This window comes from Vicugna pacos, chromosome 1, assembly GCF_048564905.1.
Source record: "Vicugna pacos chromosome 1, VicPac4, whole genome shotgun sequence".
NCBI lineage: Eukaryota > Metazoa > Chordata > Mammalia > Artiodactyla > Camelidae > Vicugna > Vicugna pacos.
In genome coordinates, this window is record NC_132987.1 from 49,324,691 (window position 1) to 49,352,346 (window position 27,656).

General features: G+C 37.3%; 1 protein-coding gene and 1 pseudogene across 2 annotated transcripts; one reads left to right on the forward strand and one right to left on the reverse strand.

Moving 5' to 3' along the window:
* Positions 1–27,573, forward strand: ACTL6A (actin like 6A). Its single transcript, XM_006210616.4, has 14 exons — positions 1–192; positions 10,059–10,135; positions 10,300–10,474; positions 13,552–13,652; positions 14,778–14,875; positions 19,533–19,627; positions 19,925–20,031; positions 20,126–20,215; positions 21,317–21,378; positions 21,680–21,794; positions 21,941–22,021; positions 23,659–23,754; positions 26,203–26,289; positions 27,098–27,573. The coding sequence occupies exons 1-14, from the start codon at positions 168–170 to the stop codon at positions 27,176–27,178; spliced, it is 1,290 nt and encodes a 429-aa protein (XP_006210678.1). The 5' UTR covers positions 1–167; the 3' UTR covers positions 27,179–27,573.
* On the reverse strand, positions 6,391–9,119 carry LOC102544340 (heterogeneous nuclear ribonucleoprotein A3 pseudogene; annotated as a pseudogene). Its single transcript, XR_001459731.3, has 2 exons — positions 9,114–9,119; positions 6,391–7,876 (listed from the first exon to the last, which is right to left on the reverse strand). The product of XR_001459731.3 is annotated as a heterogeneous nuclear ribonucleoprotein A3 pseudogene (transcript).
* Positions 27,574–27,656: the final 83 nt, after the last annotated feature.

Consider the following 27,656-nt stretch of genomic DNA (forward strand, 5'->3'; position numbering starts at 1 on the left):
AAGTGTGACTGCGCTCCGGGGTGTGTGGACGCCGCTTTGTTGCTGGAGGGGGGTGGCGGTGGAAGTTAAGGGGGTCGGGGGCTAGCGCTTCTCAGGACCCGCAGCTGCGGCCGTTGCAGTCACTTCACCCGGTGGCCTTTACCGTAGGAGTCGCGTCGACAGCAGCCATGAGCGGCGGGGTGTACGGGGGAGGTGAGTGAGTGCGGCCGGTCGGGAGAGCGCGCCTTTTTAGCGTGTTGGGTGTGTAACCGCCGTCCCCAGCCCTCCTCTCCCCGGCGGCCCTTCCGGTCTCCCCCTCTCGGGACCCCGGCCTCCCCGCCCCATCCCCGCCCTGCTCTCTGCCCGCCTCCGGAGCCCACCCGTCTCTGCGAGCGCCTCGGGCGCCGGGAGTCGCCGCCCCCTGCGGCCCCTTCCAGCCTCCGCCTGCCGCGGAGCCGGCTTTTGGGGGTGCGCGCCGGCTCGGGGCTGGGCGGCCGGGCCCCCTCCCTCTCACAGTCGGCTCGGTCGGGCTGTGAGCGTGTGTGTGTTTAAACTCGGGAGGTCCCAGCAGTTCGCTAGCGCGGACGGAGGGTTTCCGCGGCGTGTGGGAGATGGCTGAGCGAGCCGCGAGGGGTAGAACTGATTGGAGGAGTGGCGGCCACTCAGGGCGCAGCCTCCTCTCCGTCCCCTCTCCGCGCTCGCGCTGCCTCACACCTTTCAGTAACTCCTGCCTGTTTGTCTGCTGTGCATTCTCCGAAATTACTCGTGGGCGGGTCAGCTCGGGCTTAATTTAGGAACACATTGTTATTTCAGGATGCTTAAGGATGAGTAGGCTGTGGTGTAGTGAAAGATGGTCAGGGGCTTAGGGGGTCACACAGACCTGGGTTGTAATAGCCTCACCATTTATTTAGCTGTTTGGTCTTGGGCAGGTAACTTAACTTTTCCCAACTTCAGTCTCTTCGTTTGTGGGATGATAATCCCTACCCATTGGGGTGGTTGTGAGGGTTAAGTGGGTGTAATGCTACACTTTCTGCTCAAAGTCTGATCCAAGGATCAGCGGCATCAGCACCTCCTGCAAGCTCTTTAGACATGTAGAATCTCAAGCGCCACTCTAAATCTACTGAATCAGAACCTCCGTTTTCTGCAGGATACCTTGATGAAGCCCTGATGTATACGATTCATGTTTTCTGTCGTGTTTGATGAGTTAGAAAACAGAGACAAATCCAAAGTGTTGCTTTCTTTTGTTATTGTGTTTAATAAGGATACTGTTTCTGAAGAGGATGGCATTTTATAAGTAGGAGATGAAGATAAGGTTTTCAAAGTTCTTAGTAGTTTTGGCGTGAAGCTTGAGTCTTTACTCAGATGATGACGCTGACCGTCACCCCCTCCTTACCCATTTACGTTGATTTCTTAAATGTGAGAGTTACTAGTTTCCCATTTTTACCTTGGAGAAAGCCTAATGAATCTTCATGATTTACGTCTTCCCCATCTGAAGATGCAGTCCTCACAGAAAAACTGGATCTGTGTGCCTTTGCCTCATGGAGACTGCTGTCTCTGTTTTGACTTTCACGTTCACTGATCCAAGAACCTAAAGGCTGTCCACTTTATTTCCTTACGAGGCATTGTTTATTGTGACCAAGGTAGAAAATGGTTACTGATAATGCCAACAGTTAAACATTTATTGGATGCATACTGGGCACCAAACAGTGTTCCAGAGGCTTTTCATGCATTGCACTTAATACATGCATTAACTCAGTTAATCCATAAGAACCATGGGAAATAGTACTGCTTATCCCCATATTTTAAAGAGAGAAAATGAGGTATAGAAATGATTAAGTAACCAGCCCAGAATTACATAACTTTCTAGTAAATGGGGAGCTGACCTCTGGGATGAAGAAAAGGCATTTCAGTAAAACCTTTTGCTGTTTAAAATTAAAAAAAAAAAAAGAGTTTGGTTGTTTTTCCATAAGCCATTTTTAAGTATATAACCATAATATATATTCATGTATGGATTAGGTATTCACAATAAACATCCTGCTTCTCATTTGATTATGTAGAGGAATATATGTTAAAGCCTATTTTACATATAAAGTATTTAAAACGCACAAAAATAAGTGTATGATAAAGATATGTATGGCCAGTATTTATAGTGGGTCACATTTTCTGTGAAAAGCAACCAAACCTCCCCCCTAAATTTTGTGTAATTAGCTTAGTAAACTGTATTTTTAACCTAATTATTAAAAAGGTATCTGTAGTTTAAATTTCAAAATTTGTGCCTGTCTTATTCCAATAGTTTTTTCTGATGATATATGACACTGATCTTTAGCTTTAGGTATAATGTGTAATTCATCCAGATTTCCGTACTTCCCATAATTGGTTCCTAGGCCTGCTCATTGCTCCTGTGATCATCTTTTCTGATACTCCTCTGCTTCAGACTCCTTTGCATGATAAAAAATAAACAGGTATACTACCAGCCCATCTTTGATAAATTGTTGGTTTTATCACTTCTGCACCACGCCCCCATCTCTAATCTTAAGAATTTCTCAAAATCATCTTCTTCATGAATTGGGGCACCTTTGTCCAAACAAACAAACAATAACCTTTCTACCTCCTCACAAAGATACTAGCTTTCAGTATTATATTGGAACATTTTAAGGCCAAATTAGAAAATTGCCCTCATTGCTCTGCGTTTTCTCAGAAAAAAATCACATCACCTCTAAACTTGGAAACCACTTACTCTGGGGAAAAACATCAGAATCCTCAAAAAAGTGAAAATAGCATTTTTAGTGAAAAGAGATTCAATCCTGAAGTATTTTTATCCACTAGAAATTGCAAACTAGTTTTAAAATATCTGGACCTTTGTAGTTAAGCTATTAAGCTGCCTAGCTCCATTTACCATTTTCCTATTTTAGGTTCATTGTTGCTTGGTTTTTAACAAAACATAGGAACTATCTCTCATCCTCGAAAAAAGGAAAATGAACAGATGCAAAATTCTGAGAATCTAGAGTCTTAATTCAAATTAAAATCCCAGTGTCAAGTTTACCACACTAATTAAGACAGGAAAATAACTGATTTATTAGATTTTTCTTTTCACACAAAAAATATTTTTGAGTGCTTGCTGTGTGCAGAGTATAGCTTCCTCCTGCAAGAAGCTTGCAGCTCCTTGTAGGTGAGTCAGTCAAATAAATAGACACCATATTTCATTTATTTTTAGTTGCATATTTTTTCCTCACATTTAAAGAGCCAAAATTGGAATATTATTGATGGCATGGCAGAGTTTAATTGGCAGCTTATTTTTTTTTAAGTCGTGCGTGAGAAAAATAATGGTACATCTTATAGTTTATAGTGTCTTGTATTGATGGTAAAGGTTATGGACTAATTCACTGAAGTATGTTCAATCATGACAAGGTATGGAAGGTACAGAGGTAGCACAAAGTTATTAACTCAGTGTGGGGGAGTCAAGGGACTTTACAAGGGAGGTTTTGGAGATGATGGAAGAGGAACAGAGAGGGACAGCATGCAGAGGTTAGCTGAGTGAGAGTAAATGGTATGTTTAGGAGACAGCATAATATCAGCAAGGCTAGTGGATGAGAGGGAGATGAGACTGCTGCCAGATTATGCCAAATCTTGAACATTACCTGGGTAGAATGATTTGAATTTTATCTTGCAGATGAGAAACCACCAGTCAGTTCACCCCCTTTCTTTTCATTGAAGGAGTTATGTACCAAAAAGTTTAATTACAATTTTGAAAGATCCCAGTGCAGCAGTTTGAAAGGTGGATTGAGCAGGTGAAGATGGAAGCATAGTACCCGTAGGGCACTGTGGTAGTTCGTGGTTGAGATTAGAGCTTGACTCAAGACAATGGCAATGACGTTAAAGAGGAAGGGAGTTGAGAAATACTTAGCAGAGATATTTGGCAGAACTTGATGAGGGCTATGAAATATGAAGGTGTTCACAAAGGTTTTTGCCTCTGCTGACCGGGGCCACTGACTGCTAAGCACTGCTGAGATTAGGTTGGGCGGGATGGGATAGAGAAGACTGCTTCAGATGTGCTGAATTTGAGGTAGCCGTGGAACGTCAGGTGGAAGTGATGTTGATGTACAGTAGGAAGTTTGAGGTAGGATCTAGATGAAGGTGCAGGCTGGAGAGAGAGATTTGAGATTAGAAGTATCAGTATTTAGGTAGAAGTTGAGGCTGTAGGAGTGGAGCAGATTACCTAGGAAAAGTAAAGTTAGAGGGGTTTCCCAAGGAGTCCATGCATGTAACTATTGTATTCTAATTGGTTTCTTATGTAGTCTGTCTGAAAACATTCTAAGAAGGTGTTCATAAGTGTCCTCAGCTTTCTGTATGAGTGTACTAGGGCTGCCATAGCAAAGTACCATGGACGGGGCGGCTTAAACAACAGAAATTTTCTCACAGTTCTGGAGGCTAGAAGTCTGAGATAAGGGTGTTGTCAGGTTGTTTTCTTCAGAGGCCTTTCTCCTTGGCTTACGTTGGCCTTTTTCTCCCTGTGTCTTCACATGATCTTCCCTGTGTTCATGTATATGTCCAAATTTTCTCTTCATGTAAGGACATCAGTCAGATAGGATTAGGGCCCACCCTAATGATATTTTTACTTGACTTAATCATTTCTTTGAAGACCATTTGCAGCAATATGGATGGACCCAGAGATTATCATATTGAGTGAAGACTGAGAAAGACAAATATTGCATGATATCACTTATATGTGGAATCTAAAAAAATGATACAAATTCTTTTTGCAAACCAAAAACAGACTCATGGACATAGAAAGCAAACTATGGTTACCTAAGGGGAAAGAGCAGGGAGGGATAAATTAAGACGTTGAGGGTTAACAGACACATAGTACTATATATAAAATGAACAACAAGGATCTGCTGTATAGCACAGGGAACTATATTCAGTTTCTTGTAATAACATATAATGGAAAAGAATCTGAAAAGAAAAAACATATATGTATTTACGTATATGTATAATGGAATCGCTTTGCTGTACACCTGAAACTAATATTGTAAATCAACTATGCTTCAATGAAAATTTTTTTTAAAAAGACCTTCTCTCCAAAAACAGTCACATTCTAAGTTTTTAGAGGTTAAAACTTCAACATGTGAATTTTAGGAGGAAACAGTTCATCCTAGAATAGAACATTATTAAAGGGGTCCATGACACAGAAAAGGTTAAGAGCCCTGGTGCGTGGCAAAAGACTGATCCTTGAGGACAGGAGTTGAAAAGTTTGGTTAAACAGGCAATTAATTCATTTAGTTAGGATATTTCTGTACCCAGCATTCTGGCTAATCAGAGTGTTAAAGTTTACTAATTCATGTTCATTGGTATACTGCTTTACTTACTGTTTGTACTTGAGTTTACATGGTGTAGTGAAAACAAATGCAGTATTCTACTTTTAAGAACCTCTACTTTTAGACAAAATAATTTAGACCAGTGAGTATATGTAGAAAGGTTGATTACTTTGGGAAATATAACAAATGCAGAAACTTCCTTTCAAATTAGAAATAAAAATAGGTGGCTTTTCATTTTATTTAAATAAAAATGACATCATTATGCTGTAAAGATACAATCTCTCAATTGTGATAGTTGTAGTGTAAGAATTGATTTTTCTTTTTTTTTTTTAAGGGTTCAGCAATGTATGATTTTTATTCTCTTGCTCTGAGAGCTTGTATCAAAAAATATATATATTATACCAAGGAAAATAACTGAAGACTTAAGGGCCTCTTGTGCTTTAAAAAGGAAAAAAAGGGTAGCCACTAATTTGCTCAGATACAGCAAGCTTAGTGGTCCTGTATCTTCAAGATTTTAAGAATGTTTCTTCAGGTAGGAGGAAAGGGAAAACATTCACTACCCCTTTCCAGAATTTAAACAGAGGGCAGTAGACATCCTTTACACCCAAGTAAAACTATGGCAGCAGTTTACATGTGACCAAAGTGAATGCAGAATGATGTTCTAAACACAGCTAGGACTCTCAGCAAAGCTAATACACTAAAATCATGATTACATTTTGAAAGAAAATGCACAAAAACCAAATAGAAATTTTGAGATTTTTTCATTTGAAGGTAAATCTTAATGCTATTAAGTTCACAAATATGCTAATTTAAATACCCAATTTTGTTATCTAAAACACACATTGCAAACATACAAATATCTATTCTCTCCACATGTCAGAGCCCATTCATTTCATGGTTTGGAAATGGGGAGAATAGATTCCTCTTAAACTGCAAGTAAGCAGGTGTTTCTTTACAGTTAACTTTAGCAAAATTCATACAAAATAGTAATTAACAATGATCTTCTTTACTTGTTAACTCACAAGGAAACACCTTCAAAACTGCATTTTGTTAAAGTTTCTATACTAAAATGTAGAAAACCTGAACTACATAAATATTGAAAAGTTAAAAATTCCTTAATTTTTTATTCCTGGTACCACTACCACAGTTTACAGGGCAATATACCTGATGTAATGAAAAGAAAAAGAAGACAAAGCTACAACAGATAAAAGACCTCAGGAATGTACATCTAATTGACATTACATTCCATTAATCAATAGCTGCACTTTTTGCAAACTGTGGCTATGACAGTCCTGAACAAGAAGGGTTTCCTGTTTAAGCTGCAGTAACTTTTCTGACTATGGATCATCGTTCCTCCTGTGGCAGATTTTTACAGTTCCTCTAATGCATTTGGGACGACTGTCTCACAGTAACCTGCAGCTTTCCTGACAACTCCTCGCTCTCTCTCCTACTAAGAACTGTAGCCCTTTTCTGCTGAGTTTTTAGAACCTTCTGCTACCATATCCACCACTTCCACCACCGGATCCATAACCACCACCATAAGGACTTCCTGAGCTTCTTCCACCAAAACTGCCCTGCTTCAGGGGTCCATAATTTGATTGCTGTTGTCCACTATAATTTCCAAAATCATAGTTCCCGCCACCACCATAGTTACCTCCAAAATTTCCTCCTTCATTGTAACCATCGTATCCTCCACCACTGCCACCATATTCACCACCTTGGTTTCCATATCCTGGTCCACCACCACCATAGCCTCTTCTACTACTATAACCAGGACCACCGCCATAGTTGCCACCGTCACCTCCAAATCCATTATATCCACCGTCACCTCCTCCATAACTACCTCTGCTGCCACCACCTCCACCACCATAGCCTCCTCTTCCACCAAAGTTTCCACCATGGCCAAAGTTACCTCCACCACCTCCAAAGTTTCCACCACGACCCATGAAGTTGCCAGATCCACCTCCACGACCTCTTTGTGATCCAGCAGACTACATTTCTTGTTTACAAAGGGCCTTTTTCACTTCATAATAATGCCCATTAATAGTGTGGTATTTCTGAACAACAATTTTATCAACTGTATCATAATCATCAAAAGTTACAAAAGCAAATCCTCTCTTTTTCCCACTCTGTCTGTCTTCCATAACTTCTGTGGTTTCAATCTTGCCATACGTTTCAAAGTAGTCTCTCAGATTATATTCTTCTGTATCTTCTTTAATACCACCAACAAAAATTTTCTTGACTGTTAGATGGGCACCAGGCTTTACAGAATCCTCTCTAGAAACAGCTCTCTTTGGTTCCACTACACGCCCATCAACCTTGTGAGGTCGAGCACACATTGCTGCATCCACCTCTTCAAGAGTAAGTCACAAAACCAAAGCCCCTGGAACGTTTTGTTTGGGGGTCTCTCTCATCACCACACAATCTATAAGTGTGCCCCATTTCTCAAAATGTTCTCTTAAGCTATCATCTGTAGTTTCAAAGCTCAGACCACCAATAAACAGTTTTCTCAACTGCTCTGGTTCCTTTGGATCATGGCCCTCCTCCCCGCGGCGGCGGCGGCGGCGACAGCCGGAGTCGGGCTAGGGGCTTTTGGGCGGCGGTTTTACCTCCACTTTGAGACCGGACTCGCCTCTTCCAACTCGAGTTCAATATGGGACCGAGAGGAAGAGGCCAAGAATTCATTTTTCTTTATTTTAAATATTATTATTTGTTTGGTTTTTGAAATACTTTAAACATACTAAAAATAAAATCTGTATATAAGTTCATATGTGATTCTTCTGTACTCACTACTGAGATTAAGTAAATGTAATATTTTGTCATATTTGCCTCATATTTTACAAAATGTTGTTGATATAGATTCTCCTTTCTGCCCCGTGAGAGGTAATCAGTAAGCCGAACTTGGTATGTAATACTCCCAATCCTATGCATATTTTTATGCTTTATTAAGTGTGTGTGAATCCATAATGAATTAAATAGTATCAAAATATGTGTGCATAGTAAAGAGTTTTTTAAGCTAATTCTTTTGAGATTTATCCATGTTGATACATGCAGATCTAGACTATTCATTTTTAACTACTATGTAGTATTTCACTGTATGAATAAACTGTAGTTTATCTGTTTCCCTACTGAGAGGTCATTTAACCCTTCTGCCTTTTCCTGTGGCAAGCAGTGTGATGATAATAATTATAATGGCAGCTACCACTTACTGTGTTTGTTATGTGCCAGGTAATGTTCTAAGTGCTTACATACTTAGAGCATCCTGTGAGGTAGGAACTATTATTATGCATATTTTACATATGCATAAACTGAGGCAGGATAGTAAATCAACTGAGGTCACATAGCTAGTGAACGGTCTCGTACATGTCTCCTTGTGATATACTTAAGAGACTTTCTCGAGGGAAGATATAAGTGGAATTTCTATGTATGCACATTTTCAACTTTAGTGTATATGACTGAATTGTCCATAGTGGTTGTACTGGTTTACAACTTTTAACAGCAAATATATAAGGGTTCCTTTTTCCCAATGTCTTTGACAACACTTGGTCTTATCAGACTTACTAATTTTTGCTAGTTTAATGGAGCTGAGTAGTTTTTCTTTATTATCTTTAATGACTGATTGAAAAAATCCTTCTTTGAAAAATCAGTGCCTAGAAAACCCAAGTGCTTTGTTTTAGAAGCATGCTGTTTTGGGTGAAGTATTTTTAAAGTATAGAGGCTTTTCTCTGAATTTGAATATGAAAAAAATACCAGCATTCTCACTCAGCATTCAACTTTTATCTCCTACACATCTGTGAAATGTGCAAACTTTGATGATACCTTCATCTTAATGATTTCTACCTGGCCTGTATTGTTATACCTTGAACTTCAGGCATTCGGGTATGCTTCAGGTTCTGTTTTTCTTGGGGTTTTGCTAAGTTTCTTCCCTACGTGCATGAAATATAATTTCCTCTAATGTATGAAAAAATGATACCTAAGTGTACTGAATATCATTCTTTTGCCCCCTTATATCTACCTTCCACCCATTTCCACCTTCTCTGTGCCCTTAAAGTCTGACCCTTCTAGACTTCATCAGTGGACTCTTCTGACCTCTGGTTTGGCCGGTGGTAGAGTAATCATACTTCCTGCTTTGTGCCACTTGTCCTGGTAAAATATTAATAGGGATTCCTATCACATTCAGAAGTGACTCAGTTTGGATGAGAAATTATAAGATCACCCTTGCCAGTGGGGAGAGAGGTTGGCATATGTTAGTCTGGTTCCTTTCCCTCAGGGTCAGCCAAGACTGCCTCCATCCCTCAACTGAAGGTCACAGATCCTGTCAGGTGCCCTCCCCACACAGCTCTCTCCAGGTTCTGGTAACAGTTTCCTCTCTGCATTTCTTCAGTTCTAAGGGTGGCTACGTATTTCTGTTATTACTAGTCATAGGGTATCATACCGTCCTTTCTGGTTTTCTATATTGTGCTTGTATCTTTGTAAATTGTCTCTTTAATCAGTAAACTCTGCTTAAGTTAACCTAATTTTAGTGTACCATCTCTTTCCTGTTTGAACTTCTACTGATATACTATGTATAACTTGGTATATTTTAATTAAGTGAACCTTTAGGGTGTATTTAAAACTAGTTTAAAGCTAGTAATGTGAATGTAATGCCTGTTTTGATTTTTATAGAGCTTTCACATATATTTTCATTTTAAGTATGCTAAGTACTCTTAATTTTCATATGATACTTATAAGTTGTTAATGTTAATTATCTTTTCATCTTTTCAGATGAAGTTGGAGCCCTTGTTTTTGACATTGGATCCTATACTGTGAGAGCTGGTTATGCTGGTGAGGACTGTCCCAAGGTAAGTGTAACATTAGTGTTAATTGGATAATCAGGGGCCATTCATGCAGAGTTAAATTCATGCAGAAATTCTGACTCAAATATGGTAAAAGACAGTAGTTGGGGGAAAATGACTCCTTGATAAAGACAGGTAAAAGTTGTCAATCATGTTTTTGACCCTTCCAGGTCGATTTCCCTACAGCTATTGGAATGGTGGTAGAAAGAGATGATGGAAGTACCTTGATGGAAATAGATGGCGATAAAGGCAAACAAGGCGGCCCCACCTACTACATAGATACTAATGCCCTACGTGTTCCGAGGGAGAATATGGAGGCCATTTCACCACTGAAAAATGGAATGGGTATGATTTTTTTTTATGGATTTGATTATAAATGTAGAGTATGCATAGTATATTTTAGATGTAAAGCAATGGCTTCTTGTAAGTTGAACATCAGCTATTTTTTGTTGTTTTTATTCCAAAAACTGATGTTCCAGGCACTGAGAGTACAAAGATGCATAAAACATGTTCCTTTTCCTCAAAAAACTCATAGGTAGGGGAGATAGATGTATATATATAAATATGTGGTGTAACAGCTATAATATAAGTATATTTGATACGCAGTGGGATTAGAGAGGGGAGGTATTTAACTCTTTCATTGGGAGTCAGTGATGGTTTCCACAAAGGAGGTAACTTTTGTACTGAATCTTAATCACTGAATAAGAATTAGCCTGACTGGCAAGGCTGGGTAAAGCAGAGCCACCAGCATGTGTGAAGAGATGGAGATGTGGAAGATACTTGCATATTCAGAAATGTCATCAATTGAATATGACTGTAACATTGGGTTCATGAGGGCCAACTGCAGGAATGGTAGGCAGAGAGTAGTCATAAAAGGGCTTGTAATGGCCAGGGGTGTATTAAGCTGGTAACTGAATGGTAACCCCAAAGGAATTTAAACAGACGAGTGAATATATGCCAGCTGGAAAGATAATCCTAACAGCAATATTCAGGCTATATTGGAGGGAGATACTAGAGGCAGAGAGATCAGTTAGGGAGGTGAGAGTCCAGATGAGAAATGAAGAGGGTTTAAGTTTTAACACTGATGGCAGAGGTATCTAGGACGAATGGTACTAAGTGACTGAAGGGGTGAATCAAGAAGAGTTGAGAAACTTTCCTAGATTTTTGATTGGAGTGACTAAATAGAGGGTATCATACACTGAGATAGGAATAGAAGGGGGAGGAGTAAATTTTATGGTCTTAAAAAGCAAGTGTGAGACCCAAGATCACTCACAGGTTAATTCCGCCAGCCACCAGGAACACGTGTGGTCTACGAGGGGAGCTCTTTAACGACTCAGCATCCTACTTCACCCTCACCAGGATGGCCATATTATAAAGACAGACAATAACAAGTGTGATGAGGATACAGAGAAAGTGAAACCTCCATAGCTGTTTCTAGAGAGAACATAAAATGGTGCAGCGGCTTTGGAAAATAGTTTGACAGTTTCTTAACAGGTTAAACATAAATTCACCATAGAATCGAAATAGTTCCACTCCTGCATATCAACACAAGAGAAATGAAAACATATGTCCACACAAATACTTATACGCAGATGTTCATAGCAGCATTATCCCTATTAGCCAAAAAGTGGAAATAGCCCAAATGTGTATCACTGGATGAATGGATATATAAAATGTGGTATATCCATAAAATAAAGTACTATTCAGCAATAAAAGGAACAAAATACTGATATAAGCTAAAATATGGATGAACCCCAAAAGCCTTATGGCAAATGGAGGAAATCAGACGCAGAACTCCACATAATGTATGATTATTCTCATATGAAATGACCAGAAAAGGCTAGCCTATAGAGACAGAAAGTAGAGTAGTAGTCGCTGGGAGCTGTGGATGGAATGGGAAGTGACTGCGAAAGGGCATACAGTTTCTTTTTGGAGTAATGGAAACATTCTAAAATTGGATTGTAATACTAGTCACACAGTTCTGTAGATTTACAAAAGAAAATCATTTAATTTTACACTTAAAATGGATCTATGTTATGGTAAATTAAACTTCAATAGAGCAGTTTAAAAAAAAAAGAACTGGAGGACTTTTTTTGTTACAAACATCTTATTGTGTTATCTTGATACTTGGAATAAATGACTGACTTTTAGATTAAAAAAAGATTCAGTTCCCGTAGTTTTTACTGGAAGTTGGTCATGTAGGTACCCTGTGCCTAACATGTACCAAAACCTTGGACTCACAGAAGGGTGTTCAGCATAAACCACATTGTTGGTATAAACAGCTTAGGCACAATGAACTACTCTTATTTAGGGAAAGTTTTATATCAATGTAGGAAACTGTTTACTGGCCAAGTTCCCAGATACCAGCCAAGGGTCAACCTTGTAAACAGGCCTTTTGCAGGTCTGCTAAGTTTAACTCTTTCTGCACAGCAAGTAAATGAGTTTGTTATTAGTTCGAAGTATATGAACATAAGTGCAGATCTAGTAAGCAGGTGAGAAAGATTTTAAGACATGGAGGTGCATCTTATTACCCAGAAGGAGTTTGGGGTATGAGATTGGGATTGACAATGGCATTCCTTGTGAAAACTTATGTATTTAACCAACAGGTGCCTATGAAGGAAAATTAGAAGGAACAGTTAGGGAAGTAGGAGAAAATTCAGGAGAAGGCCAAGAGAAGAAAAAGTTATAGAAGCACAGAAGTCCAGTGATTGTCATTGTTCTCAGCTGTGACACTGAGATTTACATTAAGAAAGGGAAAGAAAAGTTAAAGCTACCAAGGAAGTCCATTGACCAAAAAGAACCATCCTGATAGGCCTGTTGTATGTTGTACAAGTAATGACATTTCTTCCTTGGACTGTGGCAGAAAAAGTTTATAAACTCTTGAGTCCATAGTGTCAGATAATGAAGAGAGGTTGTGTGAGATTACAAATGCGAAATATCTGCTGAGTTTGCCTGTTAGAACGTCATTAGTGACTTACGTGAGCAGTTTCAGTGGAATGTTTAGGTGGAAGACAAGTTGAAAACATACTATTCCTTAATTTTCTTTTTCATGTCTTCATCCTATTTCATGTAGAGTATAAGCTTTTTGAATGTCTGGTCTAAGTTTCTTCTGTGTTTCCTCCTACCTTTCCAATTGCATATTGGGCCTCTAATAAGTACTTACTTATTTGGTATTTTAGGTCTATTAGATACATTAAGTACATCTGGGACAGGCCTAGGGGTTGTAATACTGTGGGGGCTGGAAGAACCATATCTAGAAGACAAAAATTATGTCTGTGTAAAGTACTATGTTGCGAAGTAGATCTGTAAAATAAGTAGGTTCTATATATTGAGGTATTAATGCTAAATCATTAAAAACGATCTCTCAAAAGCTGCTATATTCAACTAAGCATTGTTTTCAAGGTGTTAATCTTATATTCTAGTTGAAGATTGGGATAGTTTCCAGGCTATTTTGGATCATACCTACAAAATGCATGTCAAATCAGAAGCCAGCCTGCATCCTGTTCTCATGTCAGAAGCACCGGTGAGACAAAGACTTTCAAGTTTCTCTAGGTTGTTTTTAACTCATTTGAAGAATGTTTCTTTTTTCTTTAAAGAAATAGAAATTCATGTTCTGGATTTTGAAGTTAGGGAAAGGTGGATTAATTTTTAAATACAATTAAAACTTTTATTATTTTAGTAATTAAAATAGTCAACAATAATAAAGCGCCCTAGTGGGTTCTGGTGGCTATTTTTTCCTGGAATTTAAAATTTAATTTTCTTTGGCTGCTTCCCATTTTGGTTTATGAATTGTCCCTTATCCCTCAAGGGCATTGCATATCTGCTTTTATATTTAGGTCTCCAGGAAAGAAGTCAGTGTTGAACTAGGGCTAGAAATTGCTAGCCCAAAGTCTCTTGTGAAATACATTTGGTACAGAGTCAAAGGGGCCCAGAAGGCTAGTGTAATGATTGTAAATTATGAATATTTTGTTATTGTTTTCTAACCTGTAGTTTCTTTTATGAATACCAACTACTAGTGGGAGAATTTAGTTTAAAATTCATATTTAAAAAAAAGGTAGATTAGTGGTTATCTGGGGAGGGAGGATATGAGGAAGAATGGGAAAGGGAGATTATAAAGGAACTTAAAAGAACTTTTGGAGGCTAATGTATATGTTCACTGTCTTGATTGTAACATTTTCATGTTTGAATATATATGTCAAATTTTATCAAATTGTACACTTTAAATATGTGCAGTTTGTTATAAGTTAATTATACCACAAAGTTATTTTAAAATCTAAAATGTCAAAATAAATGTATTTTATGCTGATTAGAAAAATAAAATTCATATTTAAGATTTTGATGACTAGATTCACTGTTAAGATTTAATAATACTTTATAAGAATCCTGATTTCCCTGTACTTTGAAAAGTCTAATTTCTAGAATTCATAGCAGTTTTACTTATTAAATAATAAACTTTATATTTAATTTATTAAATTTATTTACAAACAGATATAAATGTTGTAAAGATATTACCATGAAGATTTTCCATGGTATTTTACTCTATTTTTAATGTTTCACATCTTTATTAATGCTGTAATGAGTCGAGATAAATCACCATTTTAGTCTTTAAATAGTAAGTAATTTGCATTTCTTTTTCCCTCTTCTCAAGTGGAATACCAGAGCAAAGAGAGAGAAGCTGACAGAGTTAATGTTTGAACACTACAACATCCCTGCGTTCTTCCTCTGCAAAACTGCAGTTTTGACAGCGTATCCTTGAGAGAGTAATACTCTGCGGTTCTTGAGAAGCAGCTGTGCTGCTGCTGAAGGTGGTGCCCCAGCAGGAGGGCAGGAGCCAGTTCTTGCTGGTTCAGAAGTCTGAGGGTTTTTCTCTATTGCTTTGTGGATATCTGTCCTTTAGTATTTCTTATTGGAACTGATACATGTGAAAATGTGAGAGGGAAATAGGAAAGAAACATTCAAATCCTGCTCGTTAATTTAACAGAGTTGAAAGAAAATTTGTTTTTAGAAGGGGAATGGGAGTAGAGGGCAGTGTTTAAGTCAGTTGGCTTAGATGAATTCAAAGCTTGCCATTTCCCTCCTCCTCTCCAATACTGTAGAAAAGTGGAAATTGGCTATAAATTCATTGAAGAGTTAATTACCAGATATTTATAGGAAATACTATGTCCTGATCTCAAAGTATAATGTAATATTCTTGTTGAAAGCTAAATAATAAATTTAAATAGTACTTCAAAATAAAATTGGCAAAAGTCATAAAGAAGTATGTGATTTTAATTTTTCAAGTAGTAGTTGTAGTTCAGTGGAGGAATAATGAAGCTTGACAAACCTTTATAAAGAAAAGAGAATTTAGTTGTATATGTGGGGGAAAGAGCCCTATATTTAGAGTTGAAGTTTCAGTGCTTATAAACAGATCTTGAATTAGGTACTTAAAACCAGAGCTTCACTTTTTACTAATTTATCATGTATACCTCCCTGGATTGCTGTCATATTCAAATAAATTTTATGTATGTGTGAGAATCACTGTGGTAACTGTAATCCAGCATTTGTCTGTCGTGCTGTGTCTTGGAGATGACTTTAGCAAAAGTGTGGAGGTGGAAGGTGTGAATGTTCTTCACAGTGACTTAGTTTATAGTTGATTCATGCTCAGCTTTAGAAGGAGTTGTAAAAATAGGTGTAAGTCAGGCTGTAGAGGCCTTGCATGTTAGATTTAAAAAATGTGAACTTTAGAGAACCATTGCAGGTTTTGAGTAGAGGAGGGAGAGTACTAGCAGACTCATTGTGTGCATTATTTCAGTTAATTTTCACAATAACTCTGTCAGGAATCAGAATCAAAGTAAGCAAACTGCTCCCAATCTGCAACTTGAAAATGGCAGTTCTGAATTTGAACATAGGTCTGTTTGGCTATAAACATAATTGGTGTTTTATTTTTTAACTTTTTATTATAGAAAATTTCTAACACAGAAGATAGACTATTATATTGAACCTCCACGTGCTTGTCACCCAGGTTTAACAATTTTCAACACAGAGCTAAGTTGTATGAACTACAACCTCACCCACTCCCCCTCCCACCATGGTTTTGAAGTAAATTCCAGATATTATGTAGCTTTATCTATAGAAACTCTAGCATGTATCTCTAGAAGATTTTGCTGTTATGTCTCTTACAAAAAAAGATATAACCACAATTTATTTTCTTTTTTTTAAAAAAAGAAACAAACAGTTTAGTATATTTGAATCAGGACCTAAACGACAAGGGTGATGTATTGTTTGATATAGGTCTCTTCTGGGGTATAGATTCTGCCCTTCCTTTTTTTTTTTTCTTATAATTTATTTGTTAAGGGAAGCAGATTGTTTGTCTCATAGAATTTTCTAACATTTCTGGGTTTTGCTAACTGGTATTTTTTACTGTGTTCTTCTAGCTCAGTGGTTCTCAAATTTTTTCTACCTAGAACTTTTATGTCGATTGTATTTGACAGTATTTATCAAATTAGAAATTAAAAAAAACTTAAAAATTATATTTGCTTATTTTAAGTAAATTAATAAGCCCATTGTATTTTAACATAAATAAAATATTTGAATAAAAAATAACTATATTTTCCAAAACCAAAAATGCTAATGAAAGGGTGGCTTCATTTTACATTTCTTCAAATCCCTTTGACTTTGGACCTAATAGCAGAAGTTGGATTCTCGTATCTAGCTTTTGTATTCAGTCTGTTGTGTATCACACATGACATAGCCTCTGGAAAACTCCCCTGTACACTCATAAGAGAATGACAGTGAAAAAGGTGAATAATATCTTAGTATAATTCTGAAAATTGTTTTGGCTCCTCAGACATGCCCTCAGGATTCCTTTACACTTTTAAAAATTACTGAGGATGCTACAGACCTTTTGTTTGTGTGAATTATAACTATCAATATTACTGTTCGAGAATTTAAAACTAAGACTTCTTTTAACATTTACTTGTTAGTTCAGTTAAAAAGAACAAAAATAGATGCATTAGTGCCAACACAAATAACAGTTTATGGTAATTCTATTTTCCAAAACAGATAACAATGAGAAGAGTAGTATTGTTTTAGCTGACTTGATATCTGGGCTCTCATATCTGCCAGCCTCAGGCTGTCTGTCCTAGACATCGCAAGTTGGGAGGAAGGCTTCAGCTTTCTGCTGCCTGAGCTGCATACTGTTGGGGAATTCATTTAATTAAAAAGGAAGCAAAATCACAGAACTTAGTGGTGCAACTCTTCAAGACTGCATTACTCTTCTGTTCCCTCTGCATTTTTGTTGGTCCCCCTGAAGTCCAACACTTGAATAGTTCAGTGGTCAGCTAGTGATTTGGGTAGATTTTATACTCGGATTTTGGATTTTACCCTTTCTGTGGTTCTGTTGCTTCCAGAGTTTTTATCTTAAATGTCCAGCTTTTCTTTCTTCTGTTGAGTTTTACTAGCTCTTCTAGCCCTGAACTGCTTTCCCTTGGTTCACTCATTGTGGTAAAGTTAGGGTTTTTCACCACTGCTTTCCTAAGCCATAGCCATGGAGCTGGGAGAGCTGGGAGGCACTTTCAGGCAAGGAAGCTGCAAACGTACAATTCTTAACCCTTCCTAGTTGCAGTTTCATGAGGATTAAAATTTTGGCTGAATTTTGACTACTTTTGAATACTTTCTGGTATCTTATAATGGTCACTCAAATAAGCTCAGATTTTATAGTTGCCATCTATAGGAGGGTTTACATGCCTTTATGCTACTTTTTAGTCTGGCATTGCTGTCTCACTTTGTACTGATAGAGATAAAATTAGTGTTTATGTGTATAGTTGACCAGAAATCAGTAGAGTACCAGTAATAGCAAAGATAACTACTAACCTATCTTTCTGGCCATTTGTTCTCAGACCTCTTTCCTCTATTCATCCCTACCCATGCCTTGGTTTTCTGCCTTTAGCCTCTTGACAGGTGATTTAACTATCCATTTTCTTGGCTTCAGATACTAGTTATACAGTGACAAATTACAAATCCTTATCTGTAACCCAGATCTCCTGTGAGCTTCAGGCCACGTCCAGCTGCCTACTAGAGCTTTTTCTATTAGTTTAAATTTGAGCATTTAATTAGTTTCTGTTTAAGCTCTTTAAACTCATTATGTCCAAATCTGAATTTACCTTGCCAAATTTATTCCTTTTCCTTTGTGTGTCATCTTACTCCCAGTTGTCCAGATCAGGAGTCTTCCTCATCAACCCTTCAGATTTAGTAGTTATCAAGATGTATCTATTCTCCAGCCTCTCCCCACCCCAGTCCAGACCCTCAAATCCATTTATTTCTGTCCACTGCAGTTGCTGCAGCCCTTCCTTTTACCTGGTCCAGTCTTCACACTGCAGCTCTGATAATCTTTAATTGCCAGCCTGCTGATATAAGCCAGAATCATCTTCCACATCTTTCCTTCTGCTTTCAAGCTCTGCTAAACTACTTTGCACTTCTCTGACCTCACCATGCCCCCTTGCCTCCTGGCCTTCCCACAGGATCCTACTCCTCCCCATGTCTCCCTCCCCAGCTTATACTTGGATATCCTGGGGGTTGATTGGGTGGTCTCTCCTTTATACTCCCCAGGGCATCCTGAGCTGTTCTTTTTATAGCTTTAATTGATCTCTGCTTCACTGAACAGGATATCCTTCAAGGCAGAGGCAGTTGGTTCACCTCTGTATGCCTTCTGTGCTTAAGGAATGCTAGCGCTAGACTGGCCTCCCTTCTTCCCTCCTTTATCGAGCACCAGACTCATCACTTGCACATAATAGATGCTCGGTAAATATTTGATGACCCAGTGAATGGCTCCACTCCTGAATGTTCGTTTACGATGTTCACATGATGCAGGCCTTCTGCAGCACAGAGCTATGGGAGATGGAATAAATGGGATCTGCCAATATTCCCTGGCTGTTGAACCTGCCTGGAATGGCTCTTCCTATTGAGTCAGGAGGGAGATGATAACTGCCAGTCAGCCGCCAAAGCGCTGAAACTGCTTTCATCCTGTATGAGAATGGTTCTTGTTCTTAGCTCAAATGTAACAGCCTCCCACTCTTCCTACCAAGTTTTTGTAGATTTTTTAAATGCCTCTGAATTTGTTGTAAGCCCTTTGATCTATACCAGAGACTTTGAGTAATTGTGCTAATTTTGACCAGTTTAAATAACAGGTGTCTCTGGAATAAAGATTTTTCTGACTTCTTCATGCCACCATTCTGAGTCCTGACTTTTGTCATTTGTTTTTAAACCAGAGATGTTATTTGATATCAACTTTCATCCCTAGATTTACTTTAACACATGTTGAGCCATAATGCACATATTTAAAAAGTGCCTTAATAAAACCTTCCCTTCACAATAAGTCTTTTTTTAGGAGCCGTGATACTTTCTTTTCCTTAATGCTTTAAACTAGATTTGCTAATGGTCGTTCTACTGGGCTGATTTTGGACAGTGGTGCCACTCATACCACTGCAATTCCAGTTCACGATGGCTATGTCCTTCAGCAAGGTAACCGTGTAACCAGGGTACACTGGACGTGTGGGCTGCCATGAAGACACAGATAATGAAATAAAGTAAAGAATAGTCCACTATCAAAATTTATCAGTTTCTGAATGTCTGTTTTTAACAGTGTTTTTTAAATTTTAGTATATAGTATATATTTAAAATGGATGCATGAATTCATTCATGCTTTGAGGGATAGTTCAGTTAATTCTACTTGAAGAAAATTTGTTTATAAATACACTGAGGAAATTTGTCCCAAGGAGTTTGGATTTAATTCTTAGCTTTATTTAATCTGTTTCATAGGCATTGTGAAATCCCCTCTTGCTGGAGACTTTATTACTATGCAATGCAGAGAACTCTTCCAGGAAATGAATATAGAACTGATTCCTCCATATATGATTGCATCAAAAGTAAGTGACGGTTGATTTATTTCTGGGATTTATCTCCAGCTCCCCACCCCCATGTTGTGGACTCTGTTGATAAGCTCATGCTCTTGGCACTCAGGAAGCTGTTCGAGAAGGATCTCCAGCGAACTGGAAAAGAAAAGAGAAGTTGCCACAGGTTACAAGGTCTTGGCACAATTACATGTGTAACGTAAGTAACCCTTACTCTCTTTATGAAAGCATTATAGGCTATAAGTCTTTGAATAGAATATGAGCACTTATATTTTTAAACTTTATGTTTTTAATGATATTTTACAAACAAAATTTTTTGGTGGGGGTGGGGGGTGCTTTTCATACTTGCCCAATTTTTCAACAAACTGCTGTATATTCACTTGGATTACTGTGGTGAGACCTGAAAGGAGCTTTGTTTTTCAGGTAAAAACAAGCATTATGCTATTCTGTACATTTTTTGGCTAAGAAAATGGTTTTTGTGTATAGAAACCTGCCAGTGTGGCTCAATTATGTTCTTTTTCCTAACATGAGTCAGCTATATTAAAAAATGTGTTATTGTTCATAGCAAGGAGCCAACAATAGATTTTCTTTACTCAGAATCCATCTCTGAACATATGACTTACTGATGGGGGAGAGGTTAGTAAAGCAACTTTTCACACTACAGTATACCTTTATTTCTAACAGTAAGAGGATATGAATTTCATAATTTTCTATGGCAGGGATATATCCTATTTGACAGTTTTTTACACCTAAAAGTTTTTTGTGGGTGTTCAGTACAAGAAAAAATTGTGATGATGATTAATAATACTGCCTAGACATTAGACAAGATTTTTCTTCACAGCTCAGAGGTCATATGTATTTCACAGCAAGTTTTGTAACTTTTATACTGTCAGTCTTTAAAAGTTATATAACATGCAATACATATGCATGCTTATATATATTCAGCTAATGATATCTTGCTTCTAAGTCTACGCTTATTTTTAAGGAAAAAACAGTGTTCTAAAACCAGTTTCGTTATGTAGGACTGTGGTACAAGGGTTCCCACTTGTTTTTATCTCCTCATTTTTTTTCATAATGGTTGTAACTTAAATGTATAATTTAGCTTGTAATGTGAGTGTTTAGAATCTGATTTCTTGATGCTGAGAGTCCTTGCTGGGTAGATTTATACCTTTGAAATGACAGCCAACAAGGAACGTGGTCCATTTTCATTAAGAATTTTAAAAGAATGTTACAAAAGCATAGATTATACAAAGACAAACCTCAGTAACCTTGTTTCTTAACCTTTTTTTTAAATCCATAGTGTGTTATCCAGGATTTTCAAGCCTCAGTACTTCAAGTATCGGATTCAACTTATGATGAACAGTATGTTTTCATATTTTATCTGAAGATTTATAATTTAATAGCTCATTAAAACTTTCATACTAATCATTTTAAAAGCTGTATACTTCCTAAATGAGGAAAGAAATTCATTTGTTTAGTTAAAAGAGTGATAGAATATGCTTAAGCAGTCTAAAGGTGAAAAGTTTTGTTAAATACTAAATAACATTTTAAAAGAAAGATATTCTCACTCTGCTTTCTCACAAGGTGATGATTCCTTAGTAGTTTATGATTCTGAAGAGCATCGTTTTTGTCTTTTGTTTATTAGTGTTTGATATGTTTTCAGAGTAGCCGCACAGATGCCAACTGTTCATTATGAATTCCCCAATGGCTACAACTGTGATTTTGGAGCAGAAAGGTTAAAGATTCCTGAAGGATTATTCGACCCTTCCAATGTAAAGGTATAAAAGCTTCCATAGTTAGCCTGGTTTTACCTTTTAAAATCTTGTGTAATTGCAAAACATAAACAAGACTGACTAAATTTGTTTGGATGTGCTTTATTGTTTGAAGTTCTTCTGTGTGACTGCTTGTTTCTGTTTTGTTGTAGGGGTTATCGGGAAATACAATGCTGGGAGTCAGTCATGTTGTCACTACGAGTGTCGGAATGTGTGATATTGATATCAGACCAGTAAGTGCCATTCTCCTGTTTATGACATCAAGGTATCCTATAGCGCAATCTAATACCCCCATTATTTATAATGGCCATCATTATTTAGGAAGGCAACTTTGCCCATTGACTTTGAAGTCCATTTTATAAAAGAGATGTAAAAAGAAAAAAAATGAAGTTCCACTAGAAAAGGAAAAATGCAGAACTCTGGAGAGCTGTGGTGTCCAGTGTGGTAGCTACTAATTCAACTAAAATAAATAGAAATTTAAATTTCAGTTCTTCAGCTATACTTGCCACATTATAAATGTAGCTAGTCACTACTGTATGATAGCACAGTTCTAGAGATTTCCTAAAATGTGACACAAACCAAAATATGTATATATTATTGGTCACTTTTCATGTATATAGTGCATTTCTTTTATTTTTCAGGAAGGTGGGTTTAAATTATGTAACTTATACATGGAGTTTAGATGATGATCTTACCTTCGTATTTTTTGTGCTTTGCCAAGTCTCCAGGACTAATTCCATATTACATACCATACTAATTATTAGATAGAGTGGGTCTTATTTAAACAGTAGATGTAATTTGTAGCCAATATACTGTATCTGCTTTCTTTGAGTTAATTTATTTGTTTATAGCATAGTGCTAAGGGTGTGTAAAAAATCATATTCAAAAAAGAGTTTTGGGTAGTTATGAAAAACATTCCTTATTTCAGCTAGTTACCTACCCGGCATGTGCTGCTTTTTAGGACAATAGGGTTATAAGTATGAAGTTTTTTTTAGTATAAGCTAAAGGCCACTTTTGGGGGAAGGCAATTGATTTGAAATAAGGCAATTGATTTACTAAGTAAGAGATTGATAACTTTATTTTTTTGGTGAGATTTCTCCTTTTAACTAATGTTGATTGCAGAGGAGAGGCTTATGTATTCCATTTTCTCTTTCAAAAGTTAGATGATTTAGACATTTGGAATAAATTTTTAAAATATGAACTTAGCCACTAAAAAGGCAGGTTGACATTTAACTTTTTGATGCCATACATGCAAGTTAGAGGTAAATATAGTCCTTATTACTAGGAACTTAGTTTTATTTGGGGAGGCCTCAGCATGTGGATTTTGAAAAAGCTCCCCCTGTGGTTCTGATGCACATCCCTGCAAGAGGAAGGTAGCAGTCATTTTGGCTGGGACAACTGATGGAGTATGCATTATCCATCATCATCATTCAATCTTGTCTAATTTTAAACACCATACCTTCTAGATGAGCATGCTGAGATGATGAAATTATGAAATGCACCTCTGATTAAATATTGGCAGCTATCTGCCAGAAAATCATGATTGGGTTTTAGAATAATTGCTTTAAATTGGTGGTTCTTATACTTTAATGCACAGTAGAATCATCTGGAGAGTTTTAAACTTTGCCTCGACCCCATCCCCAGAGATTTTTATTTAATTGTCCCCAGGCATTGGTGGTTTAAAAGCTTCCTAAATGAGTTGAATGTACAGCCAGGATTGAGAACCACTGGATTAAGCTACTAGGTCTATATAGAAGTAAAAAATTTAAAAAGAAAGGCAAAACTGTAGTGGAGGACATGGTTTTATTTGTAGTTGTGTTTAAAACCGTTGGAAACATTTGGAACTAATTTATTTTTGTTTTCATCCCAGGGACTCTATGGCAGCGTTATAGTGGCAGGAGGAAACACGCTAATACAGAGCTTTACTGACAGGTTGAATAGAGAACTCTCTCAGAAAACTCCCCCAGTAAGTTATGTCTGTTCTTCAGTGCTATTTTTCAGTCATACGTATCCTCACTGCAGGTGTAACTTTATATAGACATGGTTTGTTTTTCAGTAGATTGATGGTATTTTTGCCTGGTATAGTATTACTTAAAGTTAATACCCCTTATTAATCAAATTTTTCTAGATGACATCTATTAGTTACTCTTGTATTATTGACTCTCACTTTATTCATAGATTCCATATGTAAGTACCTATAGTCCGCTAGGCATTAGGGATAGGAAATACAGTCCCTTCCCACCAAGCGCTCAGTCTACTAGGAGGAGTAGATATGCAAAAAATAAAAACTGTAATGTGCTAAGTGGTTCAGTATGTTATCAACCAGGCACTCTCAGGAACACTGTGGGACAAGCACGTAACTCCCTAGGAGTATCAGGAGAGCCTCATGAAGAAGCCGTTTGCATGATTAGGAGTTTGGCTGGATGGCAGTTTATGAAAGGACATCTGGGTAGAGGGAATACTGTGTGCAAAATATGAAGGGAAGATGGCACATTTCAGTTTAAAGGCATTAGCTTATACTCGTGTAGAAGCAGGGAGAGCCACACGGCTGGAAAGATGGATGGTGTAGTAGTTTCCTAGGGCTGCTGTAACAGAGTATCCAAACTGGATGGTTTAAAACAACAGAAATGTATTACCTCTCAGTTCTGAAAGCTAGAAGTCTGAAATCATTGTGTCAGCAGGGCTATGCTCTCTGAAACGTGCAGAAGAGAATCTGTCCTTCCCTCTTTCTAGCACCTGATGATTTACCAGCAGTCCTTGGCATTTCTTGGGCTATAGGACGTCAGTCTCCATCTGCAACATCATATGGAATTCTCCCCTCCTGGGTCTGTTCTCTCATAAGAACTCTAGTCGTAATAGATTAGGGGCCCACCCTACATCTGCAGAGACCCTGTTTCTAAATTAGGTCACATTCACAGGGACCAGGGATTAGAACTTCAACATATCTCTTTGGGGGACATGGTTCAACTCACAGATAGGTATCAGGTATTGTCATTTATTAATAGTAGAGGACTGAAGAGCTTCTGTGTTGTTTTAAAAAGATCCCTTCATGCACTGTGACAACTTTTAAAAGGATAGAAGAACGTGGTTTAGGGAGAAGGTGATTTATATGGTACATTAGTAATAGTAGCAATCATAATCTCATAAACTTCCATCAAGTAGTTTTTTGTAAGGTAAATAATTATGTTTTAAAATACTTACTAGGAGTTACATAGGCCCTAACAATATCTATAGAATTTGTATATATGATAGCCTTTGGTTTCTCATATAAAAGAATGTTTTACATATGCCACATTTTAATAATTGTTATTTAAGTATTGATATAAGCACAAGACTGACACCTGTCTTACCTTCTTGGAGATACAGTCTGATCTGGAACATACCCCAATTATAGTACTAATTAGATTTCATAGAAAATCCCAGAACAGTGATTGTAGACATGGGCTGTCTAAGGTTTGGTCAAGACCAGTTAGATACTATCCTTGGCTTTTAGGAGGTGATTAGAATTTAATGAAATAACACAATCCATTCTAATAAACATCAACCAGTTCCTCGCCTACAAAAACCCATGTTCGTCCCTCTTGCTCCCAGCACTCCCTCCCAGCCATTCCACATTCTCCACCCCTCCCACACACACACATTATGTCACTTTGAAAAAGACTCAAACTGTGTGTTCATATATAGAATATTTGGTAAGTATGAACAGTTTGAGGACTATCCCCAGAAGCAAATTCCTAGGTAGGGGGCAAAAATCTCTCAGTACAGGAAGTGAGATAGGGATAGTGCTGACTGTAAGACCATGTTCATTAAGAGAGCGTTCAAGCAGAACAGAAACTAATTTGGAAAGAAAGCTGTATAAATAAACTCTCCAGAGATCTAATGTCTGCATTTTGATTTGGGTGGGAGACACGGAGGATTCAGGAGGGATGAACTTACATATGAGAGATGAACTAAGATAGGAGGGACTAGAGTAACATGAAGGCCTAAAAAGCTAATAGAAAATTGAGGACTGCAGAAAGGGCAGCAGGTTGGGGTAATAATTATCCTTGGTGTTAGACGAAATGAAGTAATATATGAAGCACTTAGCATAGTACCTGATTTATAGTTAAGCATTAAGTATGTGTTTGCTGTTCCAGGATTAAATTGTGAATGCCATACTCTACAGTATTCAGTTTTCTAAGGTTTATATAATTTATTCCTTATTAAATTATATAAGACATAATCAAAGTTCTTTAATCTATCTTTATATACAGTAGTCCAGCCTACTATTAGCCTAGCTATTGTAGAATAATCATGTATAACTAATGCTTGAACCAGGGCGACTAAAAAGAATTCATCAGAACTGAATTTCCTAAGTTGAGTCACTTGTTCTAGTTGACCATTAGGAATACTTATTTTTCTTTTTCCATTTTAGAGCATGCGGTTGAAATTGATTGCAAATAATACAACAGTGGAACGGAGATTCAGTTCATGGATTGGTGGCTCCATTCTGGCTTCTCTGGTTAGTAGACGCACTACTTTGTAAAATAGTTAAAGATTCTTATTTAACTTAAATGTATCACTGAAAATACTAAATTTAGTAAAAAGAGTAAAAATAATTCCAGTACATCATTTATCTTTGCATTTTAAACTATCAAATGAGTAGTGGCCCTGATAATAGTTTTACATGTTGCAGTATAAGAAAATGCTTTATTACCTTGTTACTGGGTATTTGTCAGCCTAATTTCAGTTTCCCCACGTAGGCACTTGTCAGGACTTACCTGCAGCACATTTAAAATTAAATCATTCCTTCTCAGGATCTGGTTGCTTCCTGGCCTGTTGGCAAGGTAGAAGTCAGGAATTGGTTCTTGAGGCAGATGGTGAAGTCATGGTGTTGGGCTTTGCATGTTGCTTAGACTGGTGCCTGCCTTGAATCAGGAGAAAATCCTTGTACTTATCTATACCCTAGATTTGGAGAATTTCCCCTTCACCTCAGAGCAGCCAGAGTAAATGTCACTAAGTACTTAATGCTAAACATTTTAGACCTATTAAATATTTGTAACTGTCCATTTACATATTTCTTGTCTGTGTTCTATTTCTAGTCTTTTAAAAGATCTTAGTTCAAAACTGAGTAACATAGGGAGTAGATTTCTCCTGCTTACGTGTCTTAATAGCAGTGTAGTCCAGGTTCTTTCCTCTGGTCATTTTCCTCCATTAACCTTCTGTTTATTTCTTCAAAAATCAGGAGTTGTGAAAATAAAGATATTAAAAGAAAAAATTTTTTATAAAAAGCCACATTAATATATATAATTTTTCTTTCCATTTCACAGGGCACCTTTCAACAGATGTGGATTTCCAAACAGGAATATGAAGAAGGAGGGAAGCAGTGTGTAGAAAGGAAATGCCCCTGAGAAGGTTCCCAAACCTCTACCTTCTGTGTCACCTTACGTTTCATAGCTTTAGTACACTCAGGAAGAGAACAACCATCTTTTGTAGAATGTTTATACATTTTTGCATATTTCAATTTCCACTTAAATTTTTTAAGGCTTTAACTGGCTCTATAAATTAAAATAAGTTTGTGCTTTCCTTGAAATGCACTTATTCTTATTACAAGCATTTTATAATTTTGTATAAATGTCTATTTTCTCTAAATATTTTGCTTTCAGTAAAATGTTTTCCAACTCTGTTTAGTATATTACCAGTGGATTGGTAGAATTACTTTTTATTGACTAGTAAAATTTATTGCCTATGCCTTTTATCTAAGGCTTGCAAAATTAAATAAAAATTACTAGCCATTCCAGAAATACTTTTTTTTGGACTGCTGTGTTGTAACTTGCTACTTTAATCACTAAATGAATTTATCATTATTTTAAATGAAAGTACTATTTA

Coding starts and splice junctions, on each gene's coding strand:
- ACTL6A (XM_006210616.4), top strand. CDS start 168: ATGAGCGGCGGGGTGTACGGGGGAG. Junction 193..10,058: donor CGGCGGGGTGTACGGGGGAG/GTGAGTGAGTGC, acceptor TCATCTTTTCAG/ATGAAGTTGGAGCCCTTGTT. Junction 21,795..21,940: donor TCGACCCTTCCAATGTAAAG/GTATAAAAGCTT, acceptor GTTTTGTTGTAG/GGGTTATCGGGAAATACAAT.